Source organism: Silurus aristotelis (genome assembly GCF_946808225.1).
Source record: "Silurus aristotelis genome assembly, chromosome: 18".
NCBI classification, from domain to species: domain Eukaryota; kingdom Metazoa; phylum Chordata; class Actinopteri; order Siluriformes; family Siluridae; genus Silurus; species Silurus aristotelis.
Window position 1 is genome coordinate 10434048 of NC_139591.1, and position 22158 is coordinate 10456205.

The 22158-nt window shown below is 37.4% G+C and overlaps 1 protein-coding gene and 1 long non-coding RNA gene across 2 annotated transcripts in view; one reads left to right on the plus strand and one right to left on the minus strand.

Annotated features, from left to right (window-relative positions):
- LOC310741419 overlaps positions 1–22158 on the minus strand; it is a 355923-nt gene that overhangs the window by 34044 nt on the left and 299721 nt on the right. The window lies entirely within an intron of this gene.
- LOC310741310 (uncharacterized protein) overlaps positions 1–22158 on the plus strand; it is a 180113-nt gene that overhangs the window by 15178 nt on the left and 142777 nt on the right. Inside the window, exons 10-21 of the mRNA XM_083568955.1 lie at positions 764–969; positions 1252–1291; positions 1459–1496; positions 1594–1727; positions 1973–2090; positions 12318–12382; positions 12711–12758; positions 12840–12895; positions 13019–13050; positions 13206–13248; positions 13327–13352; positions 13619–13737. Coding sequence (XP_083425081.1) covers positions 764–969; positions 1252–1291; positions 1459–1496; positions 1594–1727; positions 1973–2090; positions 12318–12382; positions 12711–12758; positions 12840–12895; positions 13019–13050; positions 13206–13248; positions 13327–13352; positions 13619–13737 — 925 coding nt within the window. The remainder of the gene's footprint in view (positions 1–763; positions 970–1251; positions 1292–1458; positions 1497–1593; positions 1728–1972; positions 2091–12317; positions 12383–12710; positions 12759–12839; positions 12896–13018; positions 13051–13205; positions 13249–13326; positions 13353–13618; positions 13738–22158) is intronic.

Below are 22158 nucleotides of genomic sequence, written 5' to 3' on the forward strand. Positions count from 1 at the left end.
ATGTGTCTTACACTGGGGAGAGGCTTCCGTCGGGCCACTCTACCATAAGCAGAAATCTTTTTGTAACCTTGGCCAGATCTGTGCCTTGCCACAATTATGTCTCTGAGCTCTTCAGGCAGTTCCTTTGACCTCATGATTCTCATTTGCTCTGACATGCATTGTGCTCTGGAAGGTCTTATATAGACAGGTGTGTGGCTTTTCTAATCAAGCCCAATCAGTATAATCAAACACAGCTGGACTCTACATGAAGGTGTAGAACCATCTCAAGGATGATCAGAAGAAATGAAAAGCACCTGAGTAAAATATGAGCGTCACAGCAAAGGGTCTGAATACTTAGGACCATGTGATATTTCAGTTTTTCTTTTTTAATAAATCTGCAACAATGTCAACAATTCTGTGTTTTTCTGTCAATATGGGGAGCTGTGTGTACATTCATGAGGAAGAAGAATGAACTTAAATGATTTTAGCAAATGGCTGCAATATAAGAGTGAAAAATTTAAGGGGGTCTGAATACTTTCCGTACCCACTGTATATACAAGGCACTGAACACACAAACAAGTGATGACTATGATAGTACTTATGAAGTACAAAATATATTTTTTTACTGTTAGTGACAAAATATATTTTGATCATTGATCCATGTGTGAATTATTTTTGTAAATGTGTCTATCTCTACATTAACAAAATATTTCATAACACTTAGAGTGGACATGTCAACCCTATAGTTACAATTAGCTCTGCCTGTCTGATAAAATGTTTCCAGCTTCAAAAACTGTTCCAAAATCAAACTGAATGTAGTCCAACTCCTACTGTTTCACCATTAAAAATCAATACCACATCACTTAGTGGAATAAGAAATGACACCACCAACAGCACAGTATCTGCACCAGCTACCACTGCCACCATTACAAAAAATGGCAGCTCGGATACTACAGGTCAATATTATAATGGAACACTTGGAAACAACAGGTAATGTAAATGCAGTTTTTTTTCTTTTTGAAAAAAAATCCAAATATGTAGTACATTGTTATAGCCTCAACACAATACTATCAAATCATTATTTTAATCTGTATTATGCTAAAAAATACATGCATTTGTTATAATTGGGCTGTATTTCTCATTAGCCTACAATCTATGATAAAAAAAAAAAATGTTGCATTTATATGAATACATTGGTCATGATGTCTCAGCTTTTAAAACATACAAGCTTAACTGTATGATAAATGCCTTTTTGTCATTGACTGTTTGCAGTATGTCAAATGAAAGTGAAACTACAACAAACATATTTAAGGTAAGCATTATTTTTTAGAGAGCCCCAATATCTCTAAATTACTGCATTTCAAGGAGTGTTTCAAAAGTATGTTTTGTTTGAATGTGTATATTAGGATGAATATGTCTGAAAATAAATGAATACATGTGTAAAATAAAAGTTAGTTTGTTATTTATGTATGTTTTTAGGATGTGACAGTCATGTGTGCCAATAAAACTGCAATAAGGTTTGTTATGCAAAGTTTTTTTTTACTGCTATTTTCCTGCAAAATCCTTATGCAAAAATAATATAATGTTGTTAATCGGCTAACATTTCTGGTCTAGGCAGACTACATGCACTGTGTTGTTGCAGTTAACACAGCCAACCACTAAATGCTGCATTATACAAACTTTAAGCACGGTACAGAATAAATCTTTCATCCGGGCCTATGTGGTTGGAAATGGTGTAGAGCAAGTAGGTGAGTGCTCTTAATTTACAGACAAGAACCATAAAAGACTGATACTGTTAAAATGCTTATTTTGCATGCAACCTCGCTGAAACTTGGATGCTGGTTCTTTTCATTTCTGATGTATATTTGTTCTTGTAGAAATAAAATAAAATGTATTCATAATAAGGCAACATGCCACAATGTTGTAGCATTACAGAAAATAGATCCTACACCATATAGAAGACAAGTAACCTAATTAGATTTTAACCTTGCAGTAAAAGGGATTTGCCACAGCAGTGCTGCAGGACCACCAGTTGGAAGCTTTGAGAAGTGCAAAGGTTCTCTTAGCCCTGACATTCCCTGCAATTCAAATGCCACAGTTAATGTGTTATGGTAAGAAACATGGTTAAGCACTAATGGGTTTTACATGTAAAGAAAAGGTGAAAATGGCTTTCCGAACAGAATAGATCAGAATTTCAGCTTTTTACATCTAGATCACAATAATGAGTCAAACAAGCACCAACCTGGTACCTTTAGGGGAAGACCACCCTATTGAATGTGAGCAAATGTCATAAGGGATCAGCTCCTGTGTGAATACTTATGTACGTCATTTTAATTTTTAATTTATTTATTTTTAATTTGCAAAGATTCCTAGGAAAATTGAGTTTAATTAATTTTGGAATAAGGCTATAACATAACAAATTTTGTGGAAAAAGTGAAGCGCTGTGAACACTTTCCAGATGCACTGTATACTTGAAATGGTAGAACTGGTGAACAAACACCTTATGGGCACAGAGTGGTAAATGGTAGAAGTGGTAAATGGTAGAAGTATTTCTTTAGTAAAAAAACTGTTTACAGCCGTTGGCCTCCAAGAGGTCAAAATCAACAATCAAAAGAAGACTAGAACAATCGCAATAGGAAATATATATAATTTACCACAAAATTCAAATGACTGGTCAGCTTAAAAATCACAGTTTGTCCAAAACAACTATAAAATCTTATTGTTAATCCATAAAATGTCATTTCTAGAACAACATTTAATTATTAGATGAGACAAAGATGAACTTCTATCAGAATTGTGTGAAAAAGACTATAGATAGAAAAGGAACTGCTTATATATCTCTTATGTTGTGGGCTGCCAATGGAATGTTTTGACGATGTGGCTGCTGACAAAAATATGTAAAATTTGGAAGTTTACAGGCTATATTATATGTTTAAAGAAATTCTTTAAATGTCTGATGGTTTATAGTGTGGATGAGCAATGATCTGAGCACAACCAGGTATTTTAAAATGACTGTTAGTTTGACCAAATACGTTTTGTGCCTGTAAATAAAAAAAAGTGTTGGGGTAAGTACATATGAATATGCTGTAATTCTTACACCAGTCACTTGATTTAGATGTAAATACAAATTAAAGCTGAAGGTCTGCATGTTGTCCTACCATTAATTATTTATTTTCATTACAGATAAAATAACAACTTACCAATGTCCAAATATTCAATTGACTTCACTGTATGGATGTAAAATAAGATATACCTTTATTCATCCCACAGTGGGGAAATTTCTCTGTTACAGCAGCAAAGAAAAAGAAAGGTGCAAATATGTAAAAACAAGGAGAAACATAATACGGTATATAGTATATACACAACACAATGTATAAATACAAAAGAAGGAAAAAGAGACCGAGTAAGTAGTTACGCTATTTAACATATTGCACATAGGTAATATTGCGTGATTTTAAATTATTGTTATTGCACATCTTCTTCTTCTTCTTCTTTCGGCTGCTCCCATTAGGGGTCGCCACAGCGGTTCATCCGTTTTCATACCACCCTGTCCTCCACATCTGCCTCTTTCACACCAACTACCTGCATGTCTTCCCTCACCACATCCAAGAACCTCCTCCTTGGCCTTCCTCCTTTCCTCCTTCCTGGTGGCTCCATCCTCAGCATTCTCCTAACAATATAACTCATGTCCCTCCTCTGCACATGTCCAAACCATATCTATCTAACCTCCTCACCTTGTCTCCAAAACATCCAACATGCGCCGTCCCTCTAATAAACTAATTTCTAATCATGTCCATCGTCGTCACTCCCAACGAAAACCTTAACATCTTCGGCTCTGCTACCTCCAGCTCCGCCTCCTGTCTTTTACTCAATGCCACTGTCTCTAATCCATACAACATTGCAGGTCTCACCACAGTCCTATAAACTTTCCCTTTCATTCTTGCAGATACCCTACTATCACAAGTCATTCCTGTCACTCCACCCTGCCTGCACCCTTTTCTTCACTTCCCTAACACACTCTCCATTACTTTGCACTGTTGACCTCAGGTACCTGAACTCCACGACCTTCTCCACCTATTCTCCCTGCAACCGCACCACTCCACTGCCCTCCCTCTTATTTACGCACATGTACTCTGTCTTACTCCTACTGATTTTCATTCCCCTTCTCTCCAGCGCATACCTCCACCTCTCCAGGCTCTTCTTAACCTGCTGACTACGCTCACCACAAATCACAATATCATCCGCGAACATCATAGTCCAGGGAGACTCCTGTCTGACCTCGTCTGTCAACCTGTCCACCACTGCAAACAGGAAAGGGCTCAGAGCCGATCCTTAATGCAATCCAACCTTCACCTTGAACCAGTCTGTCGTTCCTACTGCACACTTCACTGCTGTCACACTGTCCTCATACAAGTCCTGCACCACCCTCAGATACTTCTGACACACCTGACTTCCTTATACAATACCACAACTCCTCTCTTGGCACTCTGTCGTACGCTTTCTCTAAATCCACAAATACACAATGCAATTCTTTCTGTCCTTCTTTATACTTCTTCATCAACATTCTCAAAGCAAATAAGGCATTTGTGGTGCTCTTCCTCGGCATGAAACCATACTGTTGCTCACAGATGGTCACCTCTTCTGTCAGCCTGGCTTCCACTACTCTTTCCCATAACTTCATGGTGTGACTGATCAACTTAATTCCCCTGTAGTTACTGCAGGTCTGTACATCACCCTTATGCTTAAAGAGCCAGCACACTCCTTCTCTATTCCTCAGGCATCCTCTCACCTTCCAGAATCTTGTTAAACAATCTCGTTAAAAACTCCACCGCCATCTCTCCTAAACATCTCCCTTCTTTTACCGGTATGTCATCTGGTCCAACAGACTTTCCACTCTTCATCCTCTTAATCGCTGCTCTCACTTCCTCCTTACTAATCCTATCCACTTCCTGCTTTACTAACTCCACATCATCCAACCTTCTCTCTCTCTCTCTCTCTCTCTCTCTCTCTCTCTCTCATTTCCCTTGTTCATCAGCTGCTCAAAATACTCCCTCCACCTTCTCAACACACTCTCCTCACTAGTCAACACATTTCCATCTCCATCCTTTATTGCTCTAACTTGCAACACATCCTTCCCAGCTCGGTCCCTCTGCCTGGCCAATCGGTACAAATCCTTTTCTCCTTCCTTAGTGTTCAACCTCTCATACAGCTCCTCGTATGCCTTTTCCTTGGCTTTTGCCACATCCCTTTTCACTTGCTGCCGCATCTCCTTGTACTCCTGCTTACTTTTCTCATTACCCTGTCAATCCCACTTCTGTTTTGTTAACCTCTTTCCCCTTATGCTCTCCTGCACTTCCTCATTTCACCACCACGTCTCTTTGTCTTCCTTTCTATTTCCAGATGTCCACCACCGAGCACCTGTCTGACCTCTTCCCTGAACCTCACACTACACTCTTCCTCCTTTAGTTTCCACCATCTTATTCTTCTGTCAGTCCTCACTCTTCTCCTCTTCTTCGTTTCCAAAACCATCCTACAGACCACCATCCGATGCTGTCTAGCTACACTGTCCCCTGCCAACACCATTGCCTCCAATCTCCTTCAGGTTGCATCTCCTACATAGAACATAATCCACCTGTGTGCACCTACCTCCACTCTTATACGTCACCCTATGATCCTCCTTCTTCTTAAAATAAGTATTCACCACTGCCATTTCCATCCTTTTAGCAAAATCTACCACCATCTGCCCTTCCACATTCCTCTCCTTTAGGCCATACCTACCAAGCACCTCCTCATCACCTCTGTTCCCTTCACCTACATGTCCATTAAAGTCTGCCCCAATCACCAATTGTTCATTCCTAGGTACACCATTTACCACTTCATCTAATTCACTCCAGAATTTTTTCTTCTCCTCCATCTCACAGCCGACTTGTGGAGCATAGGCACTGATGACATTCATCATCATCCCTTTAACTTCCAGCTTCACGTTCATCACCCTATCAAAAACTCTCTTTACCTCCACTACACTCTTACTGTTCTTTTCCTTCAGAATCACCACTACACCATTTCTCTTTCCATTCACACCATGATGGAACAGTTTAAACCCACCTCAAATGTTCCTGGCCTTACTCCCTCTCCACTTGGTCTCCTGAACACACAACATATCTACCTTTTCCCTCTCCATCATATCAGCTATCTCTCTCCCTTTACCAGTCATAGTACCAACCCTAACCTCCACTCTCTTACACTTCTCCTTTTCCTGCTGTCTCTGTAGATGTTTTCCTCCTCTCCTTCTCCTCCTTTGGCCAACAGTAGCCCAATTTCCACCGGTACCTTGTTTGGTAACGATACCTATGGCTGTTGGTAACCCGGGCCTCGACCGATCCGGTATGAAATTCTTAATCGTGACCCGCATATTCGATTTGGCACATGTTTTACGCTAGATGCCCTTCCTAACGCAACCCTCCCCATTTATCCGGGCTTGGGACCGGCACTAAGAGTGCATTGGCTTGTGCCTCTCTAATGGCTGGGTTAAATTATTGTTATTGCACAGTTAAACAGTAATACCAGTGTATATTTTGGTGACTGGTTGACTGGGAGCAGCTCTGATTGTCAAGTCTAATAGCAGCAGGGAGAAAAGACTGTCTGTATCACTCTTTCAGACACTTAGGATGTACCAGTCTGTCACTGAAGGAGCTGCTCAAAGATGAAACTGTTTCATACAGGGGTGAGAGTTGTTCTGCAGTAATGATAGTTTAGCTACCATCCTCCTTTATCCCACTTCTTGTACAGTGTCCAGGGAATTCACCAGGACCGAGCTGGCCTTCCTGATCAGCTTGTCCAGTCTCTTCCTGTCTGCAGTAGAGATGCTGCTGCACCAGCAGACCTCACCATAGAATTTTGCTGAGGCCACCATAGAGTTAAAAAAGGTCTTCAGTAGCTCTCCCTGCACTCCAAAAGACCTCTGCTCTGTCCTTTCTTACAAGTTGCCTCAGTATTATCTGTCTAGTCCAGTTTGCTGTTCAGATGAACACCTAGGTATTTGTAAGAGTCCACTCTCACAATGTCCTTTCCCTGAATGTTCACTGGTGATAATGAAGTTTGTTTGTGCCTACGGAAATCCACCACCAGTTCTTTGGTTCTCCCCGTGTTTATCTGGAGGCTGCTCCAGCTCCACAAAGTTCTGGATCAGTCCTCTGTACTCCCTGGCATCATCATCTGTGATCAGACCAACGATGGCAGTCATCAGAGAACTTCTGCAGGTGACAGGTTTCTGAGATGAACAGGAAGTCTGGAGGTGAAGAGGAACGGGGCCAGAACCATTCCCTGCGGGGCTCCAGTGTTGCAGACAACCATGTCAGACTCAGTCAAGAGTCATCACATACTGTGGTCGGTCAGTGAGGTAGTCCAATATCCAGTTAGACAGATGATGGTCTACTCCCATGTACGCCATCTTATCCCTCTGCAGCGCAGGTTGGATTGTGTTAAAAGCACTAGAGAAGTCAACAAACATGACGCTCACTGTGCCCCTAGCCTTTTTCAGGTGTGAAATAGCCAGATTTAGGAGGAAGATGATAGCGTCTTCCACTCCAATGCCAGGTTGGTAGGCAAACTGAAATGGATCCATTGATGGACTCACCAAAGGTTGAAGATGAGTAAGCTTCAGCCTCTCCAATGTCTTCATCAGATCAGGTCAGTGCTACTGGTTGGTAGTACCCAAAGTATTTTGGGCGTGTCGTTTTATGGTACAGGTACCATGCAGGATGTTTTCCATAGCTGTGGCACCTTCACCAGGTTTAGGTTCACCAGCTGATCAAATCCATTAAAGAAAAGATTCAGATAATTCACCCACTTCTGGTCACCCTCAGCTTGAGAGCTCCTTATAACCAGGGATGGTTTTGAGTCCCTTCCACACACCACTGACGTTGTTCTGCTGCAGCTGATCCTCCATCTTCCTCCTGTAGCATGCTTTTCTTTCACTGATCTTCTTTCTAGGTTATCTCTGGAGAGTTTTTAGCTCTTCCTTGTTTCCTGATTTAAAAACCCTCTTCTCTTGAAGGAGAGTCTTTTACATCAGGGTTAATCCATGGCTTGCTATTGGATAAACACTGTAAAGTCCTTGTGGGTATAGTATTCTCCACACAGAAGATGATAGTCCCTAATACAGTCTGTTAGATTGTCAATATCTTTCCCATCCAACAGGATATTGACAATCTAACACACTGTATTATGGACTATATATAAATTTATATACAGTGAGGAAAATAAGTATTTGAACACCCTGCTATTTTGCCAGTTCTCCCACTTAGAAATCATGGAGGGGTCTGAAATTGTCATCGTAGGTGCATGTCCACTGTGAGAGACATAATCTAAAAAAAAAATCCAGAAATCACAATGTATGATTTTTTTAACTATTTATTTGTATGATACAGCTGCAAATAAGTATTTGAACACCTGAGAAAGTCAATGTTAATATTTGGTACAGTAGGCTTTGTTTGCAATTACAGAGGTCAAACGTTTCCTGTAGTTTTTCACCAGGTTTGCACACACTGCAGGAGGGATTTTGGCCCATTCCTCAACACAGATCTGGCCTGTCGCTGAGAAACACGGAGTTTGAGCTCCCTCCAAAGATTCTCTATTGGGTTTAGGTCTGGGGACTGGCTAGGCCACGCCAGAACCTTGAAATGCTTCTTACAGAGCCACTCCTTGGTTATCCTGGCTGTGTGCTTCGGGTCATTGTCATGTTGGAAGACCCAGCCTCGACCCATCTTCAATGCTCTAACTGAGGGAAGGAGGTTGTTCCCCAAAATCTCGCAATACATGGCCCTGGTCATCCTCTCCTTAATACAGTGCAGTCGCCCTGTCTCATGTGCAGAAAAACACCTTCAAACATGATGCTACCACACCCATGCTTCACAGTAGGGATGGTGTTCTTGGGATGGTACTCATCATAATTCTTCCTCCAAACACGTTTAGTGGAATTATGACCCAAAAGTTCTATTTTGCCTGGACATGTGCTGGTTTAAGCAGGGGAACCTTCCGTGCCATGCATGATTTCAAACCATGACGTCTTAGTGTATTACCAACAGTAACCTTGGAAACGGTGGTCCCAGCTCCTCCCGAGTAGTTCTGGGCTGATTTCTCACCTTCCTTAGGATCATTGAGACCCCACGAGGTAAGATCTTGCATGGAGCCCCAGTCCGAGGGAGATTGACAGTCATGTTTAGCTTCTTCCATTTTATAAGGATTGCTCCAACAGTGGACCTTTTTTCACCAAGCTGCTTGCCAATTTCCCGTAGCCCTTTCCAGCCTTGTGAAGGTGTACAATTTTGTCTCTAGTGTCTTTGGACAGCTCTTTGGTCTTGGCCATGTTAGTAGTTGGATTTTAACTGATTGTATGGGGTGGACAGGTGTCTTTATGCAGCTAACGACCTCAAATAGGTGCATCTAATTTAGGATAATAAATGTAGTGGAGGTGGATATTTTAAAGGCAGACTAACAGGTCTTTGAGGGTCAGAATTCTAGCTGATAGACAGGTGTTCAAATACTTATTTGCAGCTGTATCATACAAATAAATAGTTTAAAAATCATATATTGTGATTTCTGGATTTTGCAACAACAAAAAAAAGAACTTGCAAAATAGCAGGGTGTTCAAATACTTATTTTCCTCAGTGTGTGTATGTGTATATATATATATTACAGTGCATTTGGAAATTCACTTCACTTTTTTATGTTGTAGTCTGATACAGATTTTTTATTTCATTAATCTACACTTAGTACTATAATGGCAAAGTGAAAACAGACTTCTATAAATGCTGGCACATTTTTTTAAATAAAAAAACTCTAAAATATTACAGTACTTAGTTGACCTTTTTCAGCAATTACAGCCTCAAGTCCTTTTGGGTATGATGCAACAAGCTTTGCACACCTGAATTGTGGGATATTATGTCTCAAAATTGGGGGAGTTTTAAATCCTGTGAAGCAGGGTCAGTTTTGATTTGGACCGTCAGTAGACAGCCATTTTCAGATCTCTCCAGAGATGTTCAATAGGGTTCAAGTTGGGCTCTGGCTGGGTCACTCTAACACATTCACATGTTCATATACCATTTCTGTGTTGTCTTTGTTGTGTGCTTAGGTTTGATGTCATGTAGGACGGTGAACCTTTTGCCCAGACTGAGATACTGAGTACTGTGGAACAGGTTTTTATTGAAAATATTTCTGTACCTTACTTAATTCAGCTTTCACTCAACCCTGACCAGTTGCCCAGTCCCTGCTGCAGGAAAACACCCACATAGCATGCTACTGCCATACTTGATGTTATGAATGGTTTTTGGCAGGTGATGTGCAGTGCCCTATTTCCTCAACACATAACATTTAGAATTGAGACCAGACAGTTCAATCTTAGTTTATCAGAATAGAGAATCTTATTCCACAAAGTCTGAGAGTCAGGTGCAAATTGCCAAACTCCAAGCAGGCTGTCATGTGTTTTGCACTAAGGAAAGGCTTCAGTTTGGCCCAGATAGGCAGTGATGTTTGTCCTTCTGGAACTTTGTCCCATCTGCACAAAGGATCTATATGAGAATTGTGGAGTTTGAGAAAAAGCTTAATGGACCAAATTAAAGAGATATCCTCAATCAGAACCTGTTCCACATTGTTTAGGACCTCAGACTGTGACGGCGGTTCACCTACCAACATGACAACCCTAATCATACAGCAAAGACAACACAGAAGTGGCTTATAGACATTAAAGTAACTTGAACCCTATTGAACATCTCTGAAGAGACCTGAAAATGGCAGTTCCGCATCCAGCCTGGCTCAGCTTTAGTGCATTTGCAAAAAAAATGGCAGAAACTGTCATGTCTTTATTTCATGTCTTTCATATTCCATTCAATTGGTACACAACTTTTAACGTGTAAAAGATCTAAGTTCCCTCAGAAGCGTATTATATGGTGGGTCACAAGGTTGTTTAGTTTCCGCCTCGCACTTGAGGCACTTTTTTTTTTTTTAGGGGTTTAAGTATGTAGTACAGAAGACGTATGGTAATTGTAGGGAAATTTAGGGGTTTAAGCACATATTGCTGAAATCCTATTGTTTTTATAGGAATTATTATTATTATTATAACGCTCAAAAAAAAAAAAGTTGGAGTTTCGACTCACTTTTGCAGAGGCTTGCCAAAACATTCAAAATAGGCAGGGCCACTTTTACTAAAATGGCTATAACGTATGCATTGAATCAAATATGTTGGTAGACAAGTGTATGAGCGCAATCTTTGGTCAAATTAAAAATATTATGTAGCTTTGCCACTTGGTGGCGCTAAATGCCTATAACTATCCAACCGTTTGTCCAATCGACCTGAAATTTTCCAATGTACCACAAGGCCAATCGGAACAAAATTCAGTTGCCATGTTCAACCCATGAACCTAAAGGTTTGTATAAAAAAAAAAAAAAAAAAAGGTGGCTAGTGGCTAACGCTAGCGCTAGGGATTTTTTTAGCATTTTATGTCCAGCTTTAAGAATTTCTCGCAAAAACGAGAAAATCCAGACATATCCAGTAAGTGAGTGAATAAAGGATAAAAGTAAGGAATGAACACATTTCTTGAAGTATGCTAAAATATGTAGAACAGTTAAGGTAGAATATATCTTTAGAAAATTAAATATTAAATGTAAAACACACACATCTGTATTACCGAAATGAGGTCTAACAAATGTAAACAATTTCATTGCATTTTTCATTTAATTTTATTTGATAAATTCAATTTGTCAATTTAATTGATTACTCAATGCAATCATTATACTTAAAGTGTATTGCATTATTTATATTTATATTTTATATTTATCAAATTTTATAAAATATCATTTTATATATTATTTATCCAAACAGGCATTTCATTTAAAATTGTTTTAAAAATGTAACGGGTACACCCCTAAAATAAATATATATATATGGTGATGATGATGATGATAAACGAGCACCATATGTGCGCGATTGAAGCTGGGAGCTTCAGAGAAAGCGGCCGAGAAAACACCTGACATGCCGAAGGGGGCGTGGCAGGTGGAGTCCTGACAGTTAACAAACATGTATGTACATTTTTATGCCTTCATCAAACACATCGCGGCAACGCTGTTGTGTAAAAAAAAAAAACTCCAAAAACACGTTCATGCACATTCTCATTTATTAACGCACATCATGTACATAAAGAAAATTCAAGCACGTTAATATATGATCGAGATAAACGAAAATATGATATATTTTACCCCAGATATATATATATATATCTGTGTACATATATAAATGTATTTTGACTTACGGTGGGGTCTACCTATCAAAATATATTTTTCAGCAATGGGAACAGTGAAGCAGCATATGTTTCACTCGCCATTCCAGACCAAACTAACTGCACCTTTGGTATGTACAGCAAATTGATTAGCAATATATGCTTCACAACATATTGTTTATTAGTTGTTTATTGTTTATATAGCTCATTAGTTCCTTAATCATTACTATAGCCTTTTTATTATGCATTATATTATTCATTGTTCAAATAAAAAAGTAGATCAAATATGTATACACTTAAACAATGGGCTCACAATATTATGAATCTCTTTAGACATAATGACTGTCAAGATTTTCTATAGCATCTGAAGTAATTTAGTAATTACTAATAAAATTACCATTATAGAAATTATAGGATGCTATCATATTTTAAACCTATTTCTGTTATTTTACTCCTCAGAAAACCAAATAAATTATTGTAACTGCTCCTTCAATTGCAACAGGACTGGTAAGAGAATAATAAAATTAATATTCAAATTGATTTGGTTAATTTTAACTCAAGCTAAAATTCTTTTTGTTCTTTTTATAGCTCCCTATTATAGTTTCAACACTGAAACTGCAGACTTCAATTTCAACATGACGCAAGTCAGTTTTCTGATAAATTTATTGTGTGCCTTAAACAGTACATTTTATTTTGTTTGCAATAAAATAAAGTCTACAAGCTTATATTTGAAGTACCATACAACTAATCATTTTTTTACTCCACAGATATTAACAAATTCCAATTGCAACATCACAAAGTAGGTTTACAGGTTTACTATCTATCTATCTATCTATCTATCTATCTATCTATCTATCTATCTATCTATCTATCTATCTATCTATCTATCTATCTATCTATCTATCTACAGAAGTACATATACTGTATAAATGTGTGTGTGTGTGTTTTATTTAGTCCTAGTTGCCAGGCTTTGAAGAATATTTCACAAATCTATGAAGTAAGTATTTTGTGTTTAAAGTAACAGCAGTTTTGTTTTTAATATATTTGTTTACAATGGTATACAATTTTCATTCAGAATTCTACTGTGATATGTGATGTAAGGTAAGTTTACTTAATGATTTAATTTGTCTGCATAGACTAACTGTTGCATTGACTATTCGCTTTTATCTACAACAATTCAGATTTAGGGAAAAATACAATAAGGAATCAAGAGCTAAAAACATTGCATCAAATGTTCCAGAATAAAGTCTGAACTACTATGTTTAATTATGCTTATACTGCTTGTTTTGTCTGATAACAAAAGAAATGTACAAATACCACAAAGTTTTTTGTTTGAATAACTACTCATTATTTACTTGCCTGCAAAGATGCACCGTTATTGTGAAACTGAGCAAAGCCATAGATGTGTGTATAATCAGCTCAGCATTACTGGGCGCATTCCAAAACCAGAGCACCACTGTCACTGATGGCACTGTCACTAGACTGGGTATGTACATTAATCTTTCAGCTTGAACACTTGAAGTTAAACTGTAATAAATGTACATTTCCTCATGCATCGCCAATTTTCAGGATGTATTTCACTGTATGGACTGTATATTAGTGTCAGGTTCAAATTACATTTCATTGTTTATGCAGGGAAAGGAAGGCTTTCTCTATGTACAGTCAGATTATATTAAAAGGGTTCAGAGTGGATTTTTCTTTAAGACTAAAACAAAACACCACCACCAGTTGTCATATGAAAAATACAAAAATAGTATAAGGAAATAAGGCTGGGCTGATTTCTTTCTGTCCCAGAATGTAGATTTTTGGATCTGATCAGTGACTAATTTCATCTTATTACAGAAGGACAGAAGTATCAGTACATTATTTTTTGGTGCAGAATAAATTAAGTATAATAAACAGTTTGCATAAGTTTCCATATCTCAAAACTACACTGTAAAAAATTAAGCCAGTACAACAACAAAAAAAATCTTAGTACCAATTTCCTTCTGCTTTTTTTGTTGACTCAACTTTTGTAAATAAGTTATACTGACTGAAATTAATTTGTCAGTCATACAAAAAATATTTAATTACGTCAACTTAAGATTGTTAGTGTTATGGAGAGGTGCAACTATTTAACAAACCATTTTAAGTTGTGCCAATTCAACATTTTTGGTCTGTAGAACTCAATGTCTGAAGTTGAGGGAACAAAAAAAATCCTATTGGAAATTGGTACTAAGTAATATGTTACGACTGGAAACTACAATAACATTGCCCAAGTCAAAAACTGAAAACAGTGAGTCAATGTTAACAAAACATTTATTTTTGTTGGAGGCAAAAGTTGGTTGGTAAGAGTAATTTGCAACACTGCAAATTGAAATACTGCAATACAGTAACAGTTTTACAAAACACTGCCAATGCACATGAGAAACACAAACTTAAACAAATACTTTTCAAATTTAAAAGAGCATCTATCTACAAAGTAATGGTGCACCTAAACATAAAACATTTAAATATCAATTGAATAAAAAAATATCAAGAAAACGAATAAGCATTTGGTTTTTTAGATAATTCAACCCAGTACAAGTCTTAAAAATTCAAAATATTTAAGCCAAAGTGATTCAACAATGAAAATTGAAATACTACAATACTGCAAGTAAAACTAAACACTGCTGTTAAAACAGTATTACAAAGCATTAACACTATGTAATATGTATATGATATCTTGATAAACAGTAGCAAATGTAAACATAAGCATTTTACTTTTAGAGAATTCAAGGCTAACTTTTAAACTACACTAAAAGCATCTTAAACTGCCTATACAGTAACTCTGTGGGATTGGGTGAAAAGTGCACCAACAAAGATGTTCTGCACTTCCTCAAATGTGTATTTTAGTTCTTTTTAATACTCAATGTTCAGTGCATAGAGAAGTCCAAAGAGTACCATGAAAGCAGTAGGAAAGTCAGGTAGGTCCTGCATGACCACAGTTTCCTCCAGAATGATGCCGAAGTTTAGACATGTCTTTGTTGTCTAAGATATTGTCCTCCATGACTTCAAGGAAGCACAGTTTTACTCCTCTTGTGTAGGTCTCCTCCAAATCACTGTCCTAAGAATTATACAAATTTCATGGAAAATTGTTGTGCATATGTACAAATATAAAAAAATAAATCAAAGCTCAAACTCTAGCAAAAAAAAACAAAAAAACAATCACGCCACCGGCCTTGCACCATTCTCACGGCTCTCAGCTGCTTGCCACAGGCACAGTACGTGTTAACCTGATGTAAATACTTGATGAAAACAAGCCACATGGAAACTGTCAGCACCTTTATTAAATATAACCACACATTTCATAAAATAAGTGATCAATGAAAATATGACATGAACAAAAGCTAAAAAATGTCTTTCTTCTGCTGAACAGAAAGGAAGATATTTAGAAGAATGTCAGTAACTAGACAGTTTTTGGTACCATTGACTTCCATAGTAAGAAAAAATATATACTGGAAGTCAATGGGACCCAGAAACTGTCTGGTTACTGACATTCTTCTAAATATCTCCCTTTCTGTTCAGCAGAAGAAAGAAATTCATACAGGTTTGAAACATGAGGGTGAGTATAATGACAGAATTTTCATTTTAAAGTGGAGTATCATGGGGCTCAGGGAAAAATAATCTAAAAAAATTGACAACAAAAATGTAATCTATACTTCCACTATCTTTTGAAATTAGTGGTTATATATTTAAATCGTTAAAATTAATGTGACAGTTTTGTCAATTTAATATTTTTGAGAACCCAAAGATGATTACAACTGATGAACTATAATCACTTATTTTGCATTTTTGGTGATGTTTGAACTTGTGGCTATGAAATGTTATATAGACATTAGTTTTAAATTACAGTGCAAAAATGGGCATTGCACTGTCTCATTCCTTTTCAGATGTGTACCCAGATGCCTGAAGTTTTTTTCAGTACAAACATTGTGATAATCACATAGGTCCCATTTAAATGTAGCTTGTACTGTTGTTTTTAATCAGAATTTGTGTGGACCCTATATAAATGAGTTTTCAACCCACCTGGTGTTTTGAAAGAGCAGACACACTCAGGGTACAGGCACAACAATGGTTCACGTAGGCCTGGGCGCCAGTGCTTTAGCCTGTAGTCTCTCAGCAGCAGATTTTGACTGGCACAATTGTATTTACAGTATCTACACTGCATGAAGTTTGCTCTCAAGGTAGATCTGTTTAAGAAAAAAAAGAACACAAAGTGAATGATCAGTTTCATAAAAGGCAAATAAATGAATAGACAATGAATTTTTACTTGTGCTTTTTATTTTTTAGTGTATGACAACTGCTGCACAGAGATTTTCAAAAATCATTATCTCTTCAGAACGTTATCAATTAATCTAACTTACTACTGTTGTAGCAATTAATCGGAATTCTTAGCTGCCCTTCAGTACTGTAACGTTATTAGCAGATGGAGAACCATGTAGCCTTATATGGCTGAAGTCAACAGAATGTGCACGACTTCAAAAATATTACTGTGGAGCAGAATCCATCGCAACAAAAGATAAAAACTTAAATATTTCACGTAACGTTGAAATGATTAAAAAATAAAGCTAATTTAAACATTCAGTAAAGTTTATAACTTGTAAAGTTAGCTGCTAGTGGTGTTTCTATTTTTCCAATTAACTAATATCAACTAATTCAAAAGTAAAGTACAACAAAAACAAAATAAAATCACTCACCATATATATTCCTCTGGATTATTATCGCCACGTGCTGCCTTGTCTTTAATAAAGATTTTTCTCCGACCGTTTGATGAACACGCCTTGTCTTAAGTTGTTTCTCCCGCTTAAAAAAGTGACCGTTGACGTTGACTCACATCTAGGTTGTGCAAAAGGTCACGTACTGAGGGGCGTGACCTTCTGGCCCGGGAGAAAAAGATCATTTTTATCGTAAAACATGCTGCTAAACATTTTTAAATGTATGTTTTATTCGAATGTAACATTACAATAAAAAAAGAACTCCTAATTAGGCTAATTGTGTTCTGTTCAGTCTTTGAGGGTATTATGCAAAATAGTGAGATGAGGCGCCCACTAACGAACTTCACAGTAAAAGTCTTCCTCCGCCAATTTAATGCTGCCTCACTTAAATTTCCTCCCGCTTTTGAAAGACTTGAGTTCAATTTTGACGTGTGTGGGGGTGTGTGTGGGGGTGTGTGTGGGGGTGGAAACTAGTAGTTATCAGAATTACAATAGCACGTAAAGGGAACATAATTTCCTGAGTTCACAATATACTGCTGTGCACAATATAGGCTACTATACTATTACTTCTAATAATAAAAATAATACTTATAATACATTATCTGTACAATATATTATAATTTATACAGTGTGCATGATTTAATTTATTAATACTATTATTCACTAATACTTTATTTCCAGACTAAAAAAAAATAAAAAATAAAAAATAAAATATATATATATATATATATATATATATATATATATATATATATATATATATATATATATATATATATATATATATATATATATATATATATATATATATATATAATTACTATTAATAACACTATTACATTTGGCACAATAAAGTTATTAAAAAAAAATAACCAAACAACCATTTTTCTTCAATGTCCCATGAACAAATGGTATTAGTATTTGCTAGTGGGAGGGCAGTTCCTAACTTAACTTAAGTTGGCCTCTGAGCTCGCTGACTCATGGTGGACAGTCAACAGGTTCACAAGCAAAAAAAGGCTTATTTCTGTCACAATCATGCTTTTGGGTTTACTTTTACTTTTCAGTTTTTAAAATATACAGACATATGCAACACATTCAGCTAGCCATCTCTCTTGGTTCGTTTCCCTTTTTAATCCTGTTCTTCTGGATACAAAGAACATTGATTAGTTTTACAAACCTGCACTTGTGCATGGACCCATTGTCATATACTCCCACCGCCCAACACTTGCCTGCTGCTGACTTTTAAACGCACTGTACAGTGTTTTCACTGTTTTCTTATTCTCTTGTTCCTCTATTTTTCATTGTTCATTGTCTTCTGTGTTTACCTGTTTAAAGCGGCCCAGAGTTTAGTGGATAGTGCACTATTTTTTTTGTATTCAAATTACTTGAGTTACTTGAGGAATCATTTCAGCCCTACATGAAGGCCTGCTTGTGTGACTGGTGCTGGTAAGCGAGATCTGGTGCTCTCTTTTTAGTAAGAGTAGGCAGAGGGCTGATAAAATCCGAATAATTTATAGATGTTGTAGCAATAATCATTAATCAATAATAAATATATTGTAGCAACAAACCTTGAAAGCCCCAGAAATTGTCCCACCTCGTTTTTGGTCTTAAGTCTTTGGCAGGGTTGAAATTGCATTTGTCTTTTTCAATTTATCAATTTGGGGACTCGCGTGCTCATTACCCAAGCCCAGATACCGTACAGCCACACAGCCAATTGTAATTTTTCTTTTCGGTTTGTTGTGAGCCGCCCTCCTCAGGGTTCTCAGGACCATCCTTAGGTGTTGGGTGTTGTACATGCTGCTGCTGCCAGGCATTACTATAAATGATTGTCATCCAAGTAGGCAGTGGCATATGCATTGTGAGGGTGGAGGATTCGGTCCATGAAAAGTTGCTGGGGCTCTGAACAACCCAAACAGAAGTGTGATGAACTGGTGTAAACCAAACAGTTGAAAAGGCCATTTTTTCCATTAGACATTAGAGTCAGGCTGACATTAGAGTCTGCCAATATCTCTTGTTTCAATACAGTGCCAAATAAAAGCATGCTACACCTAGCCGATTGAGCAGTTTTTTGAGGCATTGGATAATTGTCAAATTTAGACACCACTTCGATAGTGAATGCAAAACTAGACTAACTGGATTGGACTGCTGGAAGCTAGTCCATGCATTCATGACCTCCAGACTGGACTATTGTCATACATTACTAGGTGGTTGTCCTGCATCATTAATAAAAAAGCTACAGTTATTCAAGAATGCAGAGCCAGATATAACCTCAATCCTATCATCCCTACACTTCTTGACAGTGTTCAGGGCTCAGACACACATTCCCAATTTAAGCGCAGATTAAAGACATATCTTTTTAGCAAGTCCTACAAATAACACATCACATATCATAACCTTGTGCTCCAGTACATCTGATTACATGCACATTATCAACTTGTGCTTGTTAATATTATGAACAGCGGCTATGCAAATTTCTCCCCACTGCTTCTCTCTTTTACCCATTCTGAGGTTGTGCCAGCCTCATAAAGATTATGGACCTTCAAAGAGTAGATTAGATTAGATTAAAATTTCATTCAACTTTATTTAAATTGTGTAAGGTACATGTACAGAGCCAATGAAATACAGTTAGCATCTAATCGGAAGTGCATAAGTGGCCTTTTTACAATAAATAGCAGTAAGATAAATAGGGTATGAGGTCCATATATACAGGGATGAGGGTGAATAATGTACAGAAGGTGCAGAAGGTAATAATATATGGTATATGCAGTAATATACAATATACTTTGCAAAGATTATGCATAGATGGACATGTCAGAAGATAATATACAAAAATGACAGGATAGAGCAGGGGTTGGCAAACTTTTTGCCTCACGGACCACAATGGGTTCTAAAATTTGACAGAGTGGAATATAGTGTGTGTGTGTGTGTGTGTGTGTGTATATATGTGTGTATATATGTGTATATATATATATATATATATATATATATATATATATATATATATATATATATATATATATATATATATATATATATATATATATATATATATAATCACATTACATTAGAGCTGAACTTCTCCTTTAAGACGGAGTCAGACTGAAGATCGATCAGTTCCAATTGCACTTCTTGTGGTGCGGTTTAGGGGTCTTGTGACAGGGAACAGGGGAAAGAACACCAGCAGAGTGCAAAGTGACGGCTGATATTGTACTCTTTAAAAACACTTTTCTATGATAAGCTCATTTTTGCAGAAGGGCTCATAAGGGAATAAGAGAGTACCGGTAATACACGCGAACAAGGTCAAGGTATCTGAAGTGCGACATCTTTAGGGGAAACGTGGGTATTACAGGGGAAAGGTAAATTGAACAATGTTTACCCGTACCTATTTTAATATAATTTGGTCACGTTCGGTGGGCCGGATTAATAAACCCGTAGTTTGCCCATGTCTGGGATAGTTATGTACAGGTATGAATGTACAGGTGCATTTCAATAATTTAGAATATCATTAAAAATTTCATTTATTTTAGTAATTCAATAAAAAAAAGTAAAAGGCATATTATATAGATTCATCATCACACAGTCTAATATATTTTAAGTGTTTATTTCTTTTAATTTTGATGATTTTGGCTTACATTTAACAAAAACCCACCAATTCATCCAAGAAAATTGGAATACTTCATAAGACCAATCAAAAAAACATTTTATTAAATTGTTGGCCTTCTGGAAAGTATGTTAATTTACTGTAATTTACTCAATATTTGGTGTGGCATGGAGATTAGTCTGTGGCACTGCTGAGGTGGTATGGAAGCCCAGGTTTATTTGACAGTGTCCTTCAGCTCATTTGCATGTTTTGGTCTCTTGTTTCTAAATTTTCTCTTGACAATACCCTATAGATTCTCTATGGGGTTCAGATCTGGTGAGTTTGCTGGCCAGTCAAGCACACCAACACCATGGTCATTCAACCAACTTTTGGTGCTTTTGGCAGTGTGGGCAGGTGCCAAATCCTGCTGGAAAATGAAATCGGCATCTCCATAAAGCTGGTCAGCAGAGGGCAGCATGAAGTGCTCTAAAACTTTCTGGTAGATGGCTGTGCTGACCTTGTACTTGATAAAACACACTACCAGCAGATGACATGACTCACCAATCCACCACTGACTATGCACATTTTACACTGGACCTACACTGGACTGCAACTTGGATTATTTGCCTCTCCTCTCTTCTTCCAGACTCTGGGACCTTGATTTCCAAATAAAATGCAAAAGTTTCCTTCCTTTCATCTGAAAAAACAACGTTGGCCCACTGAGCAACAGTCCAGTCCTTTTTGTCCTTTGCCCAGGTAAGACACCTCTGACATTGTCTCTGGTTCAGGAGTTGTTTGACACAAGAAATGCACCATTTGACTACAGCTGCAGTCCACGTGTTTGTCAAATTCTTGAATGGGTTTCGTTCCCCCTTTTTCTACCATTTTCTTTACTTCCATTCAACTTTCCATTTATTTGCTTGGATACAGCACTCGGTGAACAGCCAGCTTCTTTAGCGATGACATTTTGTGTCTTACCCTCCTTGTGCAGGGTGTCCATGATCTTCTTCTGGACATGATTGTGTGGCCTGAACACAATTTAAAGGCTCAGGAAACCTTTGCAGGTGTTTGGATTTTATTAGCTGATTAGAGTGAGACACCACAAGTCTCCAATATTTAACTTTAACTCACAATTAAAAGAAATTAACACTTGAAATATATCAGTCTGTGTGTGATGAATCAATATAATATGACTTTTTCTATTAATTACTAAAATAAATCCACTTTTTAATGATATTCTAATTTATTAAGATGCACCTGTATGTATGTATGATACAGAATATACAGAATAAATGTGTGGAATATACAGTAGTGCTATTATGAACATGAGCTCTGGATGGTGCAAAAATGCGTAGTGGATATGCGGTGCAAAATACACAGAAAACAAAAAATAAAGCAGAAAGTCACAATGCAGTATTGAATTGTTAACATTGTATGATGATCAGCTGTTCAGTGCAGTAACAGCCACAGGAAAAAAGCTATACTTAAGTCTGTTTGTGCGGGCTCCAAGGCACTTGTAGCGTATACCCGATGGGAGAATGGTGAATAGTCCATGGTCGGGGTGAGAGGTATCTTTGATAATGCGCCTCGC